Source organism: Brachycentrus maculatus, unplaced genomic scaffold (assembly GCF_059751285.1).
Source record: "Brachycentrus maculatus isolate JH-2025_06_01 unplaced genomic scaffold, ASM5975128v1 h1tg000863l, whole genome shotgun sequence".
In the NCBI taxonomy this organism is placed as follows: domain Eukaryota; kingdom Metazoa; phylum Arthropoda; class Insecta; order Trichoptera; family Brachycentridae; genus Brachycentrus; species Brachycentrus maculatus.
Window position 1 is genome coordinate 257,371 of NW_028281589.1, and position 20,718 is coordinate 278,088.

Below are 20,718 nucleotides of genomic sequence, written 5' to 3' on the forward strand. Positions count from 1 at the left end.
AATATCCTTTTAATGAATTTTTTTGGCTTATAATTTCATCAGCTAATTAATTTACAACATTTTGAGTGTGCCAAAATACTTGTTCACAAATCTGGATTATCTCCAACTTTGAGTTATTTTATTTATTGTTTCGGCATTAACTTTGTGGTAAAACATGTTACAATGATTAAAGAAAACACTTGTTTTTACCACTTGAGTTTTATTATAGACTACATGTTTCAGAAGTTAAACTTCCATCATTCAGGTCTGTATAATAACTAAAATATAAAATATAAAATTGTTCTATAAATAAGGAGAGGGGAAAGTAAGGGGAAGGGGTTAGTCAAGGGACGGAGTTTGAAAACAAAGGAAAAATTATAACCCCTTCCCCTTACTTTCCCCTCTCCTTATTTATAGAACAACTTTATATTTTATATTTTAGTTATTATACAGACCTGAATGATGGAAGTTTAACTTCTGAAACATGTAGTCTTTAATAAAACTCGAGTGGTATAAAACAAGTGTTTTCTTTAATCATTGTAACATGTCTTACCACAAAGTTAATGCCGAAACAATAAATAAAATACTAATTGGAGATAATCCAGATTCGTGATCAAGTATATGGAAACATTAAAAATGTTATAAAAAATAACTAATGGGTTGATTGTAATGACAGTCGCCATTATCTTGCAGCCGAGAGAGAGTCGCAACGGGGTAAGAAATATGTCAATATCCTTAAAATCTATTTATCTTTCTCTTAACTCAGTCTTTAAACACTTTAATTCAACTCGCCTTGGGAATATTAAAGTGCCATTTTCAAAGTTTCAGGACCCGTTCCTCCAGTTTTCAGTCGCTGAAACTTTCAGTTTAAACGATGTTTGCAAACGCCTTTGCTCTTACTGAAGAGCGGTACAAAGAGACTGTGGACACGAAAAATAATAATTGAACTGGGATTACTAATTCCGTATTTCTGAATTCCATATTTTATTGTTGGAGTTGCGCGAATTTGTGTATCAACAACATTTTGAAAGTGTCCGAATATAATAATGATAAAACCCTTACCACACCCCAATGCTGCATAGGGCACTGCTTCATATAAACGCAGCGTTATCTCGATCGATTACACATGAAGGAAAGGTGATCGGCCCTCCACTCCAGGTACCAGTCCAGTGTAATATTGAATAAATATTAGAGTGAAAAAATCACTTATATTTATTAAACCTCCCTGGGAATCGAACCCGGGACCTTCAGAACGGTAGCCGAGCATGCTGACCATTACACTACGGAGGAAACTCCGAATATACTTGTTCTCAAATCGGGGTATCTATACTTAAAAGAGTTACTTTTACATCACGACATCAGAATGTAGAAGAATGTGGAAGTCTGGGTATTTACAGGGCTTATGACCTATCATGGACTGGTTAAGTGATCGTTACTCTACCCATAATTGACAACTATACTGCTCAAACGGTATAGTTGTCCTCCTATATATACAAACAGTACTATTTTTTGACATCTCATCAAAGATGAAGAAGAATATGGAAGTCTGGGCATTTACGGGGCCGACGACCGTCATAGGCTGGTTTAAGTGATCACTTTACACACGTGTAACATTCACCAATTCTACCCATTATTGACCACCACACTACTCAAATTCTCGGAAGTTCTATATATATGAACCAATTTAGAAACCTTGTTCTTGAATCACTAGAACTTCACTAGAGACATCTATTGGTGAGATGTAAAGAAGCTTTTTTATTAAGCAGAAACTCTTATATTTGTATGTGAGGTCCGAATCCTGGATTATAATCACACACATGAGAAACGCCAGAAAATACCATTTTCATTTTTATTAATAAGCTTATAATTTGGATAGATAATTTATTTACAACATTTTGAGTGTGTCCAAATACTTGTTCACAAAATCTGGATTATATCCAATTACAGGAGTTGTTTTCATATTATTAATAATATGAAAATAACTCCTGTAATTGGAGATAATCCAGATTTTGTGAACAAGTATTTGGACAAACTCAAAATGTTGTATACAAACAGTATAGTTGTACTCAGTGGCGTGCCTAGGGTTTTCCAGTAAGGCAAGCCCTTATTTTTCTCTTTCGTGAATACATGACGTACCTATAATTTCTTCCATTCATACCATTTCCAGTACAGTAAACCCCAAAAAACATTATAAAGATAAACAATGCATTGTATTCTCGGCTATTCCAGTACCACGAGCAAGCGCGCGATAATTTAAAAACAACCATACCCTAATTATGTATTTTTAATAGTTTGATGCAGATTTGGTAATTTTTATTCGGAGTTGTTAGGCAAGCCAGGCTTATGGGCTTCTATGGAAGTACCGCCACTGGTTGTACTCCTAAATATACATATCTAGGAGTTCCAATTATTTGCACAGTTGTAGTTGCATACTTGGAAAAATACAAGCTTATATATGACTATGAACTTTCAAAGGTGAAGAAGATCATAAAGCTTCTAACATGTCGCTCACTCCTTTCAACAACGTCATAAATAAAAAAAAAAATGATTTGTCAGGAGATCGTTTTTAAAGTTAAAAAATATTTAAAAACGTATTAAAAATAAATATCAAACCACTTACTGAACTTTTCACTGTGAAACAGATCTTTTTAGGTAAAACTTAAATGTTTTTTCTCAATATAAAAAATGTTAAGTATATTTTTAAAAAATATTAAACAATACCCTTTCTTTGAAATGCAAAAACAACACATTCTTCCCTGTAGCGGGTAAATATTAAGTTCAAAATATGGCGATTTTGCTGGGATATAGTACATTTTCTGGGCATTCCGAACATGCACCACTGAAAATTGTCGATTTTTGATATATCGCTCACTCCTTTCAAGAACGTCATAAATCAAAAATCGTGAATTTTGAGTTGTGCATGTTTTCGGAATGCCCAGAAAATGTACTATATACCAGCAAAAGCGCCATATTTTTAACTTAATATTTACCCGCTACAGGGCAGAAAATGTTGTTTTAGCATTTTGATGAAAAGGTATTGTTTAATTATTTTTTTAAATTAACTAAATATTTTTCAAATGGAGAAAAAACCTTCAGGTTTTACCTAAAAAGATCTGTTGCACAGTAAAAAGTTCAATAAGTGGCTTGATGTTTATTTTTAATACATTGTGATTTCTTTTTAAACTTTAAAAACGTTCTCCCGAAAAATCAAGTTTTTTGATTTATGACGTTCTTGAAAGGAGTGCGCGATATGACATTGTTGAAAGGAGTGAGCGGTGTGTGATGAGAAAAAAATACTCACATAGCACACTCAGCTGAACCGTAGTCCGCATTGGCAGATCTCTAGGCAGCGCTTCGTGTTTTGCCTCGCAGGTGAAGTCGGCATAGTCATCTTCTGAGGTTGGTTTCAGTTGGATCCTGAAAAAATAAAATTAATCAAATCAATTATATGCTGAAACTTACACATGCATTTAGAATAACTCACACATAACACAAGAAAGCACCTCCCAGCAAAGCAGGCAAATTATAATTAACACACTTTATAGAAACGTAACACACACACACATATATATATATATATATATATATATATATATATATATATATATATATATATATATATATATATATATATATATATATATATATATATATATATATATATATATATATATATATATATTTTTTTTTAAAAAGGAATAACCTGCAAAGCCTGTATTAGAGTGTCTGCAGGTAGGATAGTAAGGAAAGGGAAGTTAAACGTGAAAAATACATCACAAACACCCAGACCAATTGAAAATAAATCTTTCTTGAATTTATTTTGCAATTGCGGGATCGAACCCGCGACGCCTGTTTCGCAGTCGAGCGTCCACTCAATTACGCCACGGCGCCTGTCATAAGAGCTAAAGTTCCCTTAACACAGAAACACATCAAACAAAACCTAGCACAGAAACACATCAAACATACCTGTTTTGATCAAAATAACTTTTGATTATTATGCAATTAAGCTTTATACCTGTTTCTATTTTATAATATTAATAATATACGAGTATGTAGGAGTTCCAAAAAAATTACTAGTGTGGTTGGAATTCATGGGAAGTTGCACGAATGAATGAATGAATGAATGGTGACTGTTGTGTGGTATAAAGTGATCACTGAACCGGCTTATAACAGCCATATCACAACCCCTGTAAATACCCAACATCAATAAAAAGCTTCTTTCATCGCACCAATAGATGTCTCTAATCAAATTCTATTGATTCAAGCACTATGTTTCGAAATATAGTTATTTTCAAATATTACTAAATAACTATAGTAAATACTAGATGAAGTTGAAAACAACTTCTGTAATTGGATATAACCCAGATTTTGTGAACAAGTATTTGGACACACTCAATGTTGTAAATAAATTATCCGGTCAAATTATAAGCAAATTATAAAAATGAAAATTATATTTTCTGGCGTTTCTCATGTGTGTGGTTATAATCCAGCATTCGGACCTCACAAACTAATATAAGAAATTCTGCTAATTAAAAAAGCTTCTTTTCATCTCACCAATAGATGTCTCTAGTGAAGTTCTAGTGATTCAAGAACAATGTTTCAAAATTGGTTCATATATATATATATATAGAAGTTCCAAGGATTTGAGTAGTGTGGTTTTCAATCCTGGGTTAAATTGGTGAATGTTACACGTGTATAAAGCGATCAGCCTATGACGGTCGTAAGCCCCGTAAATGCCTAGACTTCCATATTCTTTTTCACCTACGTCAAAAAATAATAGAAATATTGATGTAGAATTGCTAGGGGTGTATCAATACAGACGATTGTAGCATTCTATCCTCTCTGTCTACCCCCATAGTTAAGCGGCGTGATGTAGTGTTGGAGTATTATGCATGGAAGGATTCGATGCGATTAAAAAAAGCGTTGAATGGACATAAAAAAGCTGGAATGATTTACGGTGAAACATGGAGTTATTCAAATTTTGGCAGGCCTGTTTTTTGCTCGAATTCTCTTTATGGGGTTGGTGTGCCTACCCCGTGTTACGCTTCCCCGTTACTACGTTATTTTATGAAGGTATTTTTCGACTGGCGACAGAAAACTATTACAGAGTGGCGCAAAAATTATCACTCTATCAGAAGATGTAATATTTTTTTCAAATGGAGTCGTACGTCAATAATACTATTTGACGTTTCGCTCACTCCTTTCAAGAACGTCATAAATCAAAAATTTTAAATTTTCAGTTGGGCGTGTTTTCGGAATGTCCAGAAAATGTGCTATATCCCAGCAAAAGCGGCATATTTTTAACATAATATTTAACCGCTACAGGGCAGAAAGTGTTGTTTTTGCATTTTGAAGAAAAGGCATTGTTTAATTATTTTTTTCAATAAACTAAATATTTTTCAAATGGAGAAAAAAACTTCAGATTTTACCTAAAAAGATCTGTTGCACAGTAAAAAGTTCAGTAAGTGGCTTGATATTTATTTTTAATACATTGTATTATATTCTTAAAGTTAAAAAAACGTTCTCCTGAAAAATCAAGTATTTTGATTTATGACGTTCTTGAAAGGAGTGAGCGGTTTGTGAAGTGGACAGTTAGATTTATTTACACATTATTTTTAAATTACAAAATATGTAGGTAAATAGTTCAATATGAAAACGACAAAATACAGGAATGGGAAAATTATCAAGAGTTTAAATTATGAAAATTGTAAAACCATTTTTATCTTTTCTTTTTTTTCTATCTTTTTTGTGTGTATATTATATTTAAATAGAAAAATACAATTAAAAAAAAAGTATGTAAAAAGAACTCCACCGACAAGACACACAAGGTGGCTTGGTGGGTCTTGGTGGGTATGAATTTAAAAATTAATTTATATATATATATATATATATATATATATATATATATATATATATATATATATATATATATATATATATATATATATATGTGTGTGTGTATATTTCATAAATAAATATTTCAATATAAAAATTTAAAATAAACACAAACAAAACATTTTTTTCTTTCTTATATTGTATGTTTTGCGCCTTTATCCCTCCAATATATTAAATAATTTTTTCGAACCATTTATTCGCAGGCAAATGTATTGCCACATAACGAACACAAGGGGATGAAATGGGTTGGAATAAGACACACTGTAAGGGTTGAAGACAAATATAAATAAATATATCACACCTCTACATTCATACTTTCGCTATACAGGGCTGGCAATAGATTCGACGTTTTAAATCGTGATATATAAAAACAGCCCTGGCCATATCGCTCACTCCTTTCAAGAAGGTCATATATCAAAATTTTTCAATTTTCAGTTGTGTTTTCGGGATGCCCAAAAAATGTACTATATCCCAGCAAAAGTAGCATATTTTTAACTTAATATTTACCCGCTACAGGGCCGAAAGTGTTTTTATTGCATTTTGAAGAAAAGGTATTGTTTGATTATTTTTTTTAAATACTAAATATTTTTCAAATGGAGAATAAACATTCAGGTTTTACCTGAAAAGATCTATTGCACAGTAAAAAGTTAAATAAGTGGCTTGATATTTATTTTTAATACATTTTTTTTACATTCTTAAACTTTAAAACGATCTCCTGAAAAAACTAGTTTTATTTATACATATATGACGTTGTTGAAAGGAGAGAGCGAAGTATATTTATTATATATATGTATATATATATATATATATATATATATATATATATATATATATATATATATATATATATATATATATATATATATATATATATATATATATATATATATATATATATATATATATATATATATATATATATATATATATATATATATATATATATATATATATATATATATATATATATATATATATATATATATATATAAATAAATATATATTAACATATTTAAATAAACATATTCACAAAATGTTTTAAATTACCATCCAGGTCTCTTTAAAATTGTTGGTTGCTTCAGTAAAATTTATCGATAAAACGTCCAAATGATAGAATGTAGCGATAGGAATGCGGAAAGATAGTGAAATTTGATTTAGAGCGCTCTGCGCGCTGTGTATATTCTAGGGGTAGCTCTTTCCTAAGGGTAGGTACCGCCCCCCGCCTGAATATGTTCGAAGAGAGGTTATGCAAGGCGCAGAAAATGGAAAATATATTATTTATAAGGAGAGCGCGATATCTCACTAGCTGGGGGATGGACTATATATCTTGCGTGCGACAGAAAAATGCAGAGACCGACCGGAGATATTCAAATCGTCGGGCGGCGACATGCCTTGTTTACAGCGATCCGGGTACTTTCTTGACGGGACTGGGGATGTGTATAGCTCGTTCGATTGAATAGCGTGGAATGAAGTTGTATTATACGCGGGCCGATTGATAAGTACGCCAAAAAAAAACAGCTTCTCTTCTTCAAGGGTTGTTTTATGTCAATGAGAGTTGAATTTATTACAGATATCGATATTTTCATTTTTAACAGAGAAATTTATCATTACAATTCACGAAGACATGTGGAGAGTAAGGTTCTTGCAATATATTGCTTACACCCGAATTAACCAGCTGCCTGACAAATCGCTCACTCTTTCAACAACGTCATATATCAAAAATCGTCAATTTTCAGTTGTGCATGTTTTCGAGATGCCCAGTAAATGTACGATATTCCAGCAAAAGTGGCATATTTTTACCTTAATATTTACCCGCTACAGGACAGAAAGTATTGTTTTTGCATTTTGAAGAAAAGGTTTCGTTTAATTATTTACAATTTATAAATATTTTTCAAATAGAGAAAAAACATTTACGTTTTACCTAAAAAGGCCTGTTGCACAGTAAAAAGTTCAATAAGTGGCTTGATAATTATTTTAAATACATTTTATTATATCAAAAATCAAGTTTTTTATATCTGACGTTGTTGAAAGGAGTGAGCGATATATGAAATAGAACCCAGTCAGAAATCCAAAATAAATGAACTCAAAAAATACTTGATGGAAAGATATTAATGTTGGTGATTAATTATATTTTCTCATTTTGTTCCTTTAAGCATACTTCTAACCTAATGTTGTTTTGCTTATTTACTGTACCTTTTATTGCTTTACATTTTAATTTTTGCCCTGTGTTTTTTTATTTGTTACTTTTGTATTTGTCAGACAGTCAGTTGGTTACATAGCAATTAAGATGATCGAAAGTAAAATGGTGCTTTGTCTTTTTGATATTGCACAGCATTCCTACCTCACTCGCTTCAAACGTCTCTTAAACCTGTTCAGTGCATTGTTTCTAGCAAAAATATGACTTTTCTATCGGCTTTACTCATCAATCGACCCTACTACTATAGAAAATGTTAATTCCCCTCTATCTGGGAACGGAGTCGTGTAACAATGAGTCGAAAACGTTTTACATGTGCGGCTTTCGAGAAATTCCAACTACATCTTGGCTCGCCCTAAGGATACTTTCTTGGCTTTGCGTTACGAAAAAGTAAATTGGAACGCGCTACAGAATACGATGCAAAACTTCTACCAATGAACAATGCCCTATCTACGAAATTGCAACTTTGAACTAGGGTGAATCAAAGTTTGTAATAATATCGTACAACTATCCACTCTAGGCAACTAGAAATTGCTGAAATACGAATGCTTAGATGGTCAGCTGGAGTGTCCCTTGGAGACAAAATAAGACATAATTTTTTGACATCTCATCAAAGATGAAGAAGAATATGGAAGTCTGGGCGTTTACGGGGCTGATGACCGTCACATGCTGGTTTAAGTGATCACTTTACACACGTGTAACTTTCACCAATTCTACCCATTATTGACAACCACACTACTCAAATTCTTGGAAGTTCTATATATATGAACTAATTTTGAAACATTGTTCTTGAATCACTAGAACTTCGCTAGAGACATCTATTGGTGAGATAAAAAGAAGCTTTTAATTGAGCAGAATCTCTTTTATTAGTATGTGAGGTTCGAATCCTGGATTATAATCACATACACGAGAAACGCCAGAAAATATCATTTTAATTTTTATTATTAAAGCTTATTATTTGACCAGATGATTTATTTACAACGTTTTGAGTGTGTCCAAATACTTGTTTACAACATACGGATTATCTCCAATTACAGTAATTGTAACTGGAGATAATCCAGATTTTGTGAACAAGTATTTGGATACACTCAAAATGTTGTATAAAAAATAAAGAGTTCACGCATTCGTGGCAGCCTGGATGTAACAGGTATCAATAGTAAGGTAGAGGAAAGGCAATTGAGATGGTATGGGCACATAGGATCCAGAGAACCTGGATATGTTGTAAACCAGGCGATCGCCATGGATCTCCCTCGAAAGACATCTAGAGGAAGACCAAAAACATCATGGATGCTGCAGAAAGATGACATGATTCGATGGCATGGCCTTGGTGACGTTGTATATGATAGAAGGACCTACAGCCTGAGGACGAGGAGAGCTGATCCCAACAGTCTACAAAGACGATAAGTTGGGATGGAGTCAGAAAGATGAAATAGTTAGTTTAGTGCAGTGCTTTTTTCCATAGTATATAGATTTATTTTATTATTTCAAATGCAGTTCCAAAAAAAAAAATCAGTACAAAAGTTAAATATCAGCATATGTTGTTATGTTGTTGTTTACAACATTTTGAGTGTGTCCAAATACTTGTTCACAAATCTGGATTATCTTCATTTAGGAGTTGTTTTTTACATTACTTCTAGAAGTTTTACAGATAGAACTAACTAACTAACTAACTAACTATCACGCCACTTCCCCACAGGGGTAGGCAGAGAGAATAGAACGCCACACCACTCTGTCTTTGCAAACATTCTTCGCCTCTTCCACGTACATGCATCTCCCCATACATACCCGCCGATTGTTACGACTCCTAACCTGACCACTTTTAAGTATTTGGCATACCTGATCGTGCCATGTTTTTCTCGGTCTTCCTCTTTACAGATAGATATATCTATAAATTTCAAAATTTTGTGTAGTGTGGTCGTCGATCGTGGGTAAAATTGGTGAGTGTTACGCATCTGTAAAGTGATCACTTAACCAAGCCTAAGACGGTCGTTAGCCCTGTAAATACCCAGATTTCCAATTCCTCTTCAACTACGTTGAGATGTCAAAAAATTATGTTGTTTTTATCAAAATTAATTGAAGAGCTGTTTTAAAAAAAATACGCCGGAAACAAGAGGAGCGATTTCAATTCACCGTCATACTGAATATAAAGGGTTTTGTTATGGTATATATTTTTAAAAATATTTTTAATTATACAGATATGATTTAGGCGCCGGTGTTGTAGAGCCGTACCCTCATAAATCCACTTTTGTGAATCTTTTTCCCATAAATAAACACCCCCTTCGACCAACTCCCAGCAGCGACCCACCCCATGACCTTTCGGGTGGAAAAAATTGAAAAACGTTCAATTTATTGTCTCCCGTTTTAGTGTTTCGTTCGGTGTCGCCATTTTTTTGATATTTATAAACCTACTCCAGGCGAAAATATAGGATGTCTTATTTAGATGTTAGTTTTTTTAAACTGGCAACATCTACATTCTACAGGCTGTCAATTTGACAGCTGACAGTTTATTTGTAGTCAGTACTAATCAGAATAGACTGAATGACCACTATGCGCGTCGCAGGTTGGGCGAATGGGCCGAAAACAGTATTCAGCTTATATTTTGTATATTAAAGGCATTGTTAACTTTGTGGTATGGTAATATAATAAATAATAATAATAATAAAACCCTTATCCGCACCCCAATGGTGCATAAGGCACTGCTTCATATGAACACAGTGTTATCTTGATCGTTTACACACGAAGGAAAGGTGATCAGCTCTCCGCTTCAGGTACCAGTCCAGGGTAATATTGAATAAATATTACAGTAAAAAAATTACTTAAGTATATTTATTTGACCCCCCTGGGAATCGAACCCGGGACCTCCAGAACGGTAGCCGAGCGTGCTGACCATGAGGCGGACAAAAATCAGAAATAGTATGAAATAAAAATATTTGTGTAAATAATAAAAACACAAAAATTTCTCTTTAAAAAAATATATAAATCTCTGTGGTATGGTAATATAACACTCTCCTTATCTAATGATAAGTTATTAATATCGATTACGATTAATATCATTCACCTTTTTAAAGTAGTATTACACAAAGTATTACACTCCTTATCAATCATTGCTTACTTTTTAAAAGTTGTATTACACAAAGTGAACGATGAATGATAAGCAGAGTGTTAGTTTTCAGCTTTATCCTCTTTTCAACGCAAAATTTTGTTCACCGATGAGGCACATTTTTGGTTAAACGACTATGTCAATAAGCATAATTGCCGAATTCAGAGTGGAGAAAACCCAGAAGCCTTTGTCGAGACGACCTAAAATCCATTAAAAGTCACTGTTTGGTATGCTTTATGGGCAGGTGGAATCATTGGCCCATATTTTTTTAAAGACGATGCCGGCCAAAATGTTACTGTCAGTGGAGAGCGCTACAGAACCATGATTACTGACTTCTTCGTATCTCGGTTGAATGGCATTGATGTGACAGAGCTGTGGTTTCAGCAAGATGGCGCAATATACTACATGGCGGGTACCACCATTAATTCATTGCGGGAAATTTGAATTTTATCTCTAAAAAGACACCCTATACAACGTGGATTTGATTTACCGGACAGCATTGTAGGCCATATCACGCGGAGTTGTCAGAATTGAAGTTAGTACCGACATAAAAAAATGCTGGTAAAAATAAAGCTACAGATGTGAATCGGTGACTGTTGTGCTGGTTAAAAATAAAACGTAGCTTTTTGAAAACAAAACTGCTTCTTTGCGTTCATTCACATATAAGGGCGAATTTTTAAATGTACATATATAAAAATACACAAAAATAGACGTTAATATTGTACTAACATATATTATTAGATTAAAACCAATATTTTTAGCTTTTCCACTTTATTTTTATTTAACCAGCGACCGGGTTTCGTCGTTACCGACATCATCAGACTGGTGGGAGGCTATACAAATTGTTATGTTATATAAAACACAAGGCAGGAGTTGATAACCATGATTTGATACAATTTTGTTGAGAAATTAATTTGATATAAAATTGTGCTCTCAATACAAAAAAACCTTTATAAAAAATATTATTAATATCATACAATACTTAAATTCACTGAAATTAAATTAATTAGTCAACAAAATTGTATCAAATCATGGTTATCAACTCCTGCCTTGTTTTATATATAACATAACAATTTGTATAGCCTCCCGCCAGTCTGATGATGTCGGTAACGACGAAACCCGGTCGCTGATCGAATAAAAATAAATTGGAAAAGCTAAAAATATTGGTTTTAATCTAATATTATATATTAAAAATGCAATTCCATCACGAAGTGTCAGTGGATAATATAAATCTATTATTGTACTAACATTGATAGCTTTATCAGTTTTTATAGAATTTCCAAAATACTATAATTTTATTATATATTTTTTTAAATCTCGACAGAGATGAAAAAGACTATTCAAGTCTGAGCATTTACATTGAGATGTCAAAAAGTATAAAAAATAACTTCTAAGAAGAGAAAACCCATATTTGTGACCAAGTATTTGGACACACTTAAAATATTGTAGAAATGACGCCAAATTAAAACGCTGCATAAAATTGAAATTCATGCCTTCAGGCGTTTCCCAGTATGAAAAGATAATTCGGGGTTTGGAACTTGCATACGTCCGAAAAGGGTCTCTGCTAAACAAGAGGTTTCTCTGTCCAACAAAGATGGCTCTTGTAAACTCATATGTACAAGAATCGTGAGATTAATGATATATGTAGGATTTCCAAAAAATTGAGTTGTGTGGTTGTCAATCATGGGTGGAATGTTACACGTGTATCATTTAAGCAGCTCGTAAGCTCTTTAAATATCTAGACTTTAACAGTTTTCTTCATCTTTGTTAAGATATCAATGATAAACAGTGTTCATCTCACCAATAGATGTCTCTAGTGAAGTTCTAGTGATTCAAGAACAATGTTTCGAAATTGGTTCATATATATAGAACTTCCAAGAATTTGAGTAGTGTGGTTGTCAATAATGGGTAGAATTGGTGAATATTACACGTGTGTAAAGTGATCACTTAAATCATCCTATGACGGTCGTCAGCCCCGTAAATGCCCAGACTTCCATTTTCTTCTTCATCTTTGATGAGATGTCAAAAAATAATATGAAATTTTGATGACTGATTTGGACTTAGTTAATCGTTCTTATTCAAAGTATTATAATAATAACGGTGACAAGCTTGTATCACGTCAAGTTTTGATAATTTTAAGTCATTTTAGCGGTGTAGATGCATTTTCAAAAACCGCATCTCTGGTCTAGTCGTTCATATTCTTCTTCATCTATGTTCAGATGTTGATAGGGAGAATTTTGCTTACCTGGATTTGACAGTATATCTCTTTGCCTTCACGTTCCCATTAGGAGCATCTATTTCTATGACTTCGTCTTGCCTTCGGTCTGCAACAAAATAAAACACAAAATATTAATTTACAGCAACAACTATAACTCTCACCACTCTGTAGGCCAGACATTCTGGCCCGTATGATTCTAGCAGGCAACTCCGTGGGCCACAATGTCTGGCCCGGCGCAGGTTTAACTTTAATCATTGATTTCTCTATCACCCAAGTATATTTTACCAAAAAATATTTCAGATAAATACAGCTAATCTTAATTTACATGGTAATGCGAATTGCCAGACAGAGTGTCCCAAAATTAGGGAACATTGTTTTAATGGTAGAAAAACGTCGCATTTTTTTTATCAGAGTAGCTGATCAGTTATGAGAAAAAATGGCCAAAGTGGAAAAGGTTAAATACCTCGCAGATCATGGTCTATCAATTCGTTCTTCCAAAGAAAGAACACTTTACATTCCTCGCCATAACACATCATTCTTCAGTAATTCCTTCTCTGTCCAAGCGGCCAGACTATGGAATGAATTACCTCTTCTTGCAAACAATGCACCATCTCTAATAACTTTTAAGAAACGTCTGAGACGTTACTATCTATCATTAGAATCCTAACTGTCCATGGAACATCATCCCTTAGTTTTTTCCCTCTACCTCCTTCCCTAAACTCCCTTTTTCCTTTGCCTTCCTGGCTATCATCAATTTGTAATTAATGTTTTTTTTAATCTTCAAGTACTACCTATCCTCTGATTATGAACAGCTATATATGGTATCAAACGTTTTGCCATAATTGATCATGCTAAGCTTTATTAAATGTTTTCCGCAGATACTTTGCGGCACATTTTTAACTTTGTAAAATTAAACAACTTTGTTTTAACCACTTTTTTTATTTATTATAAGTACACTTTAACCGACCGGTTCCAACAAGAACCTTGACATCATCAGGGTTTATTAAATTCTAAAACATAAAAATATTAAAATACTCATAGTTAATTACATTTCCTTTTCCCTGTAGCGGGTAAATATTAAGTTTAAAATATGCCTCTTTTGCTGGGATATAGTACATTTTCTGGACATTCCGAAAACATGCACAACTGAAAATTGACGATTTTTGATTTATGACGTTCTTGAAAGGAGTGAGCGATATGTTAAAAAAAATACCATGAAATAAATCTTATATTGCTTTATCCTGGTACAATAAATTAATAATAAAATAATAAATTTAGTAAAAAATTAAATTAAATAAACTTTATTCATAAAAATGTATTATTTACATAGTACAAAAAGAATTAAATACCACCTATTTAAAATAAAAGAAATTTTAAACAAATAATTAAAAATTAAGTGAAATATCTATTTGGCTATCAGTTACAATAAAACCAATCTTTTCAATGTCAAGTTTCATCATACAATGAATGGAAAATAAATTAACCTTATAAAACCCTTATCCGCACCCAAATGGTGCATAGGGCACTGTCATATAAACGCAGTGTTATCTTGATCGTTTATACATGAAGGAAAGGTGATCAGCCCTCCGCTTCAGGTACCAGTCCATGGTTAGTCCACTAATATTTATTTTACCCCCCTTGGGAATCGAACCCGGAACCTCCAGAACGGTAGCCGAGCGTGCTGACCATTACATTACGGAGGCGGACAGAATTAGCAAATTAACCTTGCGTTTTTAAAATAATAAAAAATATCGATGAATTATATAGAGAGATATGAAGAACTAACACGGATAAGGGCGTGGCTTAAACTGCGGCTGATATGCGTATGTAAAATATCCTTAGCCGCCAAGATTTGCCGACGGGTTAAGAGAGCAGCGTTAACATAATCAGTTCAAAGAAAAGGCAAAATATCAGGAACGAGAGTGCTATTTGAACAACGTAATTGTTGACTGTCTCCGTTTTCCATTGTACAGATTTAGGGGTCGAAGAAACATGTGACGTCACTTTTTGATGCTGCAGGTTTCTTCGTTTACTCCCGACTCTACCGCTGGTAATGGACGGTTGGTCGTAGTGGACGTAAACGTAGTCAACGTACATCAAGGCGTACCTCGAAGTTTCAAATGATACCGTTATCTAGAAGCAAAGAAAAATTATCACAAAAAGTCCCTTCGACCCGATCAGACTTCAGGTTCCAACTCTAATGTACGCAAGTGAAACATGGAGTTGGCAAAAGAGGGATGAAAGTAGACTGAATGCAGTCGAAATGCGATCTCTCAGAAGAATGTGCGACAACACGATGTATGATAGATGTTCGAATAGTGAAATGAGGTACGAATGCAAAGCTGAGATAAGCATTATCGATAAAATTAAGAAAGGCGTGTTGAGATGGTTTGGACATGTAGAACGAATGAGTGAGGGAAGAACGGTAAAATAAATTTATGAGGCGAACGTAATTGGAAAAAGGAGCAGAGGAAGACCGAGAGGCACGATCAGGTATGCCAAATACTTGAAAGCGGTCAGGTTAGGAGTCGTAACAATCGGCGGGTATGTATGAGGAGATGTACACACGTGAAACATTTACGAATTCATTATTGAACCACACTACTCAAATTCTCGGAAGTTCTATTTCAAACATTAATCTTGAATCACTAGAACTTCACTAGAGACATCTATTGGTGAGATGAAAAGAAGCTTTTTATTGAGCAGAAACTCTTTTATTAGTATGTGAGGTCCGAATCCTGGATTATAATCACACACATGAGAAACGCCAGAAAATACCATTTCCATTTTTATTATTTAAGCTTATAATTTGACCAGATAATTTATTTACAACATTTTGAGTGCGTCCAAATACTTGTTCACAAAATCAGAATTATCTCTAATTAATTTTGACATCTCAAAAAAAAAATTAAAATAACTCGTACAAATTGGAGATAATCCAGATTTTGCGAACAAGTATGTATTTGGAGACACTCAAAATTTCGTCCGTAAATAATATTTACCGTTGTCGAATTCGGATCAATGTCTTCCTTCATAAACGTGAAATTCGAAAGCACCCAGCACGTAGAATAATTCAGAAACGTTCTGCCAATAACGTCGCCAGAGCTATACGTCATGACTATACTCGGTATTTTGACTCTGAGTTTCCACGTCACCAGATAGCTGTCCTCAAAGTTCATGCTGTCGTAGACGCTGTTGAAGCTCAGGTCGATGCAGAAGTCCCCCGGTTCTTCGATGGGTAGAAAGAAGCCGTTGGAAGAGTCCAGACCCATCTCGCTGCTGTTGAATGGCTGGACTTTGAACGGGGTGTTACAGTTCTTAGACAGCTTCTCGAGGCCGAGGGACTGGTTGCAGAAGTACTCGATCCACATAATCCAGGCGTCCACTTCGGTTTTGGAGATCAGACCCAGTGTCACCAAGAGGCAGACGCTCAGAACTCGCGACAGAATCATTTCTTGGCTTTATAAGATTCTCCTAAAAATACACCTTTCAGCGATCCAACAACCCTTGTTTTTTTATAAGAAGTATGTTGCTAAGCAACTATGATTGTTCAAAAATTGAATCCATAGTGACGAATAACAAAGGTACTATTGGGGTATTTCTTCTTCGTGGGTTATAGTAATACGGAGGATATCGTGAGATGGGGACGACAACGAAGGCGATACTGGAAGGAACATAAAAACACAATGTCAGATGACAGACTTCCACGTATCGCCCTCCAAGGCAACCTTGAAGGACGCAGACCCCCAGGCAGACCTCCGAAAAGATGGAAAGACAGCTGGGAGTCGACGTCCCAAGAGCGACATGCGGAAGCACAAACAGATCCCTACGATCTACTAATCGGCGGTTATGTATGAGGAGATTGCATTTTCTCCTTTAAACAATCTTCGCCTCTTCCAAATTCGTGCATCTCATATGTACTCTCCAATCATAAAGGTTCCTGACCCGATCACGTCCAAGTATTTAAAGAACTTGTTCATGTCAAGTTTTCATCGGCGTTTGTCTACTTCTATTGCCAACCACATTTGCCTCATAAATCTGTTCACTGTTCTTTCGGAATTTATAACATAAATCAAATATTTACAACATTTTGAGTGTTTCCAAATACTTGTTCACAAATCTGGATTATTTCCGATTTAATTATATTAAATTCATATTCCAATTGAAGAGTTTCTGCTGAGTAAAAAGCTTCTCTCTTCTCGCATCCATAGATGTCTCTAGTGAAGTTGTAGAGAATTAAAACACTATGTTTCGAGTTTAATCAATATATCTAGAAGTTCTTTGGAACCCCTCGATTGACAACCACACTACTGAAATTCTTGAATTTCAGTAGTGTGGTTGTCAATCGAGGGGAGAATTGGCAAATGTTACAAGTGTGTAAAGTGACAACTTAAACCAGCCCACGACGGTCGTATGCTCCGTAAATTCCCAGACTTTCGTATTGTTCTTCATCTTTGTTGAGATGCCAAAAAAAAAAAAAAACATATATCATTCTTATAATATATCAACAAAGACACGTGAACAAGATCAATTCATAAAATATGCAAAACAGTAGCAAGATGGTGGCCAAGCTCAGGAGATGGTTAGTGACTGCCACTGTATGCCAGGGAATGGATCTAGGAGCTGTTAGACCAGCTGCCAGAATCGAAGTGTTGGCCGCTCTGTAGCTACCCTCAATCGACTTCCTATCGTCTGTCGTCTTGTGTATCGTCACATAGTTGATAAGCATCTGGGATCGCTCGGAAGATAAGCTGAATGATATTCTGATCTGAAAAGAACACAGACAATGCTAGTTGAGGCAAACTGCTCGTATGTGCAAGTGGGGGACAATGGAACCATTTAGAATTCCCGAGTATTTTGAGATCTTTTTGTAAGATATTTATACGTTTTATTAAATTTAATCACCCAATTAATAAACTGACCATCACGCAGCTTCCCCGCAGGGGTAGGCATACAGAATAGACCGCCACACCAGTCTGTCTCTCTTTGTAAATTTCAATTTTTTTCAATTTTCAATTTATTCAATAAAAAAATAATATATACTTACATAACAAACAATATTCAAGGCGTATATATTAAAAGTAAGCAATAAGACTTAAAGGTGTAGAAGAATCCCGCTTCGGAAAACTCCTTCGGACACATGGAACAGATCAATATCCAATGTGATATTGTTCGACATAGCGGTAGCTCTTCCTACAGGCATAACCATCGGCAGGTTAGTCCTGTGTATAGGAATGTGAAACAATCTATGCCGACGCTGTTTTAGGTAACTATCGGGAACATACAGACCAATGCTCTGGATAATTTCAGGATTATCGATCATACCGCGCAACAATCGATAAAAATGCGTAATCAAATACACGTTCCTTCTAGTCTCTAAACTATTGTAGCCAAGCATACCCTGGAGAAACTGGGTCGGGTAGAGCCAAGGATAATAGCTGTACTCTCTCATGTAGAGATACCTCAAAAATTTCTAAATAAAATAGTAAAGAATTTTCGCCTCTTCCACAACCATGCATCTCCTCATGCATACCCGACGCTTATTTAGATTCTTGACCTGACCACTTTCAAGTGTTTTGAAATATATACTTGATGGTGCCTTCTTCGTTTTTTCTCTGCTTCTATTACTAACCACACTCACCTCATCATTATTGCCGCCTTTTCATATGCCCAAACCACCTCAACACACGAAAATGCTTTTCTCAGCCTTGCATTCCATAATTATTTGACCATTTGAATATCTATCAAACATGTTTTTATAAACGCGCATTTATAACTAGAAAATGATGTCGAAAACGAACAAAAAATACTTTTACTTTTGACCCTTATTCGCGACCAATGGTGCGTAGGACACTGCATCAAATTGATGCAATTTAAAGTTAATCGTCAATTATATAAAGGCAAGGTGAGCCAGCCCTGCGCTTCAGACACAAGTAGAGAAAAATATTAAATCAATATTAGAGTGAAAAACGCTCATCTTTATTTTGACCCCCCTGGGAATAGAACCTAAAAGGAACCCCATGTTTTTCAATCACGGATAGTATGATGAATGTTGCACGTGTGTAAAGTGATCACTTACCCAGCCTATGAAAGGTCATAGGCCCTGTAAATACCAGACGTCCATACTCTATTCCATCTTTGTTGAGATGTCAAAAAAGTGATATAAAAAATTATTAATACAAATTGATAAAGACATAGAAAGGAGAGTGAATGCTGGGAACAAAGTGAATGGTGCACTGAAATCAGTTATAGCAAATAAAAACCTATCAGCGGAAGCTAAACTGGCAGTGCACAACGGAGTCCTGGTTCCAACTCTAATGTATGGAAGTGAAACATGGAGTTGGCAAAAGAAGGATGAAAGTAGACTGAATGCAGTCGAAATGCGATCTCTCAGAAGAATGTGCGACAACACGATGTATGGTAGATGTGCGAATAGTGAAATAAGGAAGGAATGCAAAGCTGAGATAAGCATTATCGATAAAATTAAGAACGGTGTGTTGAGATGGTTTGGACATGTGGAACGAATGAGTGACGAAAGAACGGTAAAACAAATTTATGAGGCGAATGTTAGTGGGAAAAGAAGCAAAGGAAGACCGAGAAAAACATGGCACGATCAGGTATGTCAAATACTTGAAAGTGGTCAGGTAAGGAGTCGTAACAATCGGCGGGTATGTATGAGGAGATGCATGAACGTGGAAGAGGTGAAGAATGTTTGCAAGGACAGAGTGGTGTGGCGCTCTATTCTCTCTGCCTACCCCTGCGGGGAAGCGGCGTGATGGTTAGTTAGTTAGTGTTAGTTAATACAAATTACCATTCTGTCTTTTGAGATGTGTGACTTCTTGAAATTCGTCGTAAACTTGGTCCAGTTGCTCGCACATTTTAAGTGTGTTGCTCTTATGACCTTTTTCCGATTGTTCGTCGATATGTTGACGAATATTATTGGTTGTTTGACGAGTATATGCATGGTTAAGAAAATATTATCGCTAGGGCTTAGTTTTTGGTATCGATTCCTGTGCAGCAAATCGATGCAAAGGTCTCCAGAATGTTGGATCATGCAGTAGTAACCGTTGCTGTTGTCTGGGGGGTTTGTGGATTCGTTGTTGCCAAAGGCGTGCACTTTGAACGAAGAGCTGCACTCCTTCTCAAATAGCCCTATGGATCTGTTGCAGAAGGATTCTGTCCAAATGTATTTAGTCGCAGTGTCGACAGTGACAAATTCAAGTGTCAACGACATCAAATGGACCAAGGCTTGCAGTTTGCACATTTTAGCTGTCATTACAAGATTGTTAGTTTGAAAAACGAAGGCGTTTTGACATTAAACTTGGTTCCTAC

At 34.8% G+C, this 20,718-nt stretch overlaps 2 protein-coding genes across 2 annotated transcripts in view; both read right to left on the minus strand.

Moving 5' to 3' along the window:
* The window catches only part of LOC148299993 (nephrin-like), a 212,650-nt gene that overhangs the window by 97,988 nt on the left and 93,944 nt on the right, over positions 1-20,718 (minus strand). The window contains exons 5-6 of the mRNA XM_088275413.1: positions 13,414-13,492; positions 3,281-3,396 (exon numbers count right to left, since the gene is read on the minus strand). Of these exons, the coding sequence (XP_088131539.1) occupies positions 3,281-3,396; positions 13,414-13,492 (195 nt within the window). The remainder of the gene's footprint in view (positions 1-3,280; positions 3,397-13,413; positions 13,493-20,718) is intronic.
* LOC148299994 (uncharacterized) lies at positions 14,344-17,668 on the minus strand. Its single transcript, XM_088275415.1, has 2 exons — positions 16,389-17,668; positions 14,344-15,519 (listed from the first exon to the last, which is right to left on the minus strand). The coding sequence occupies exons 1-2, from the start codon at positions 16,836-16,838 to the stop codon at positions 15,250-15,252; spliced, it is 720 nt and encodes a 239-aa protein (XP_088131541.1). The 5' UTR covers positions 16,839-17,668; the 3' UTR covers positions 14,344-15,249.

Coding starts and splice junctions, on each gene's coding strand:
- LOC148299994 (XM_088275415.1), bottom strand. CDS start 16,838: ATGATTCTGTCGCGAGTTCTGAGCGTCTGCCTCTTGGTGACACTGGGT. Junction 15,520..16,388: donor TTGATCCGAATTCGACAACG/GTAAATATTATT, acceptor CTTTGCTTCTAG/ATAACGGTATCATTTGAAAC.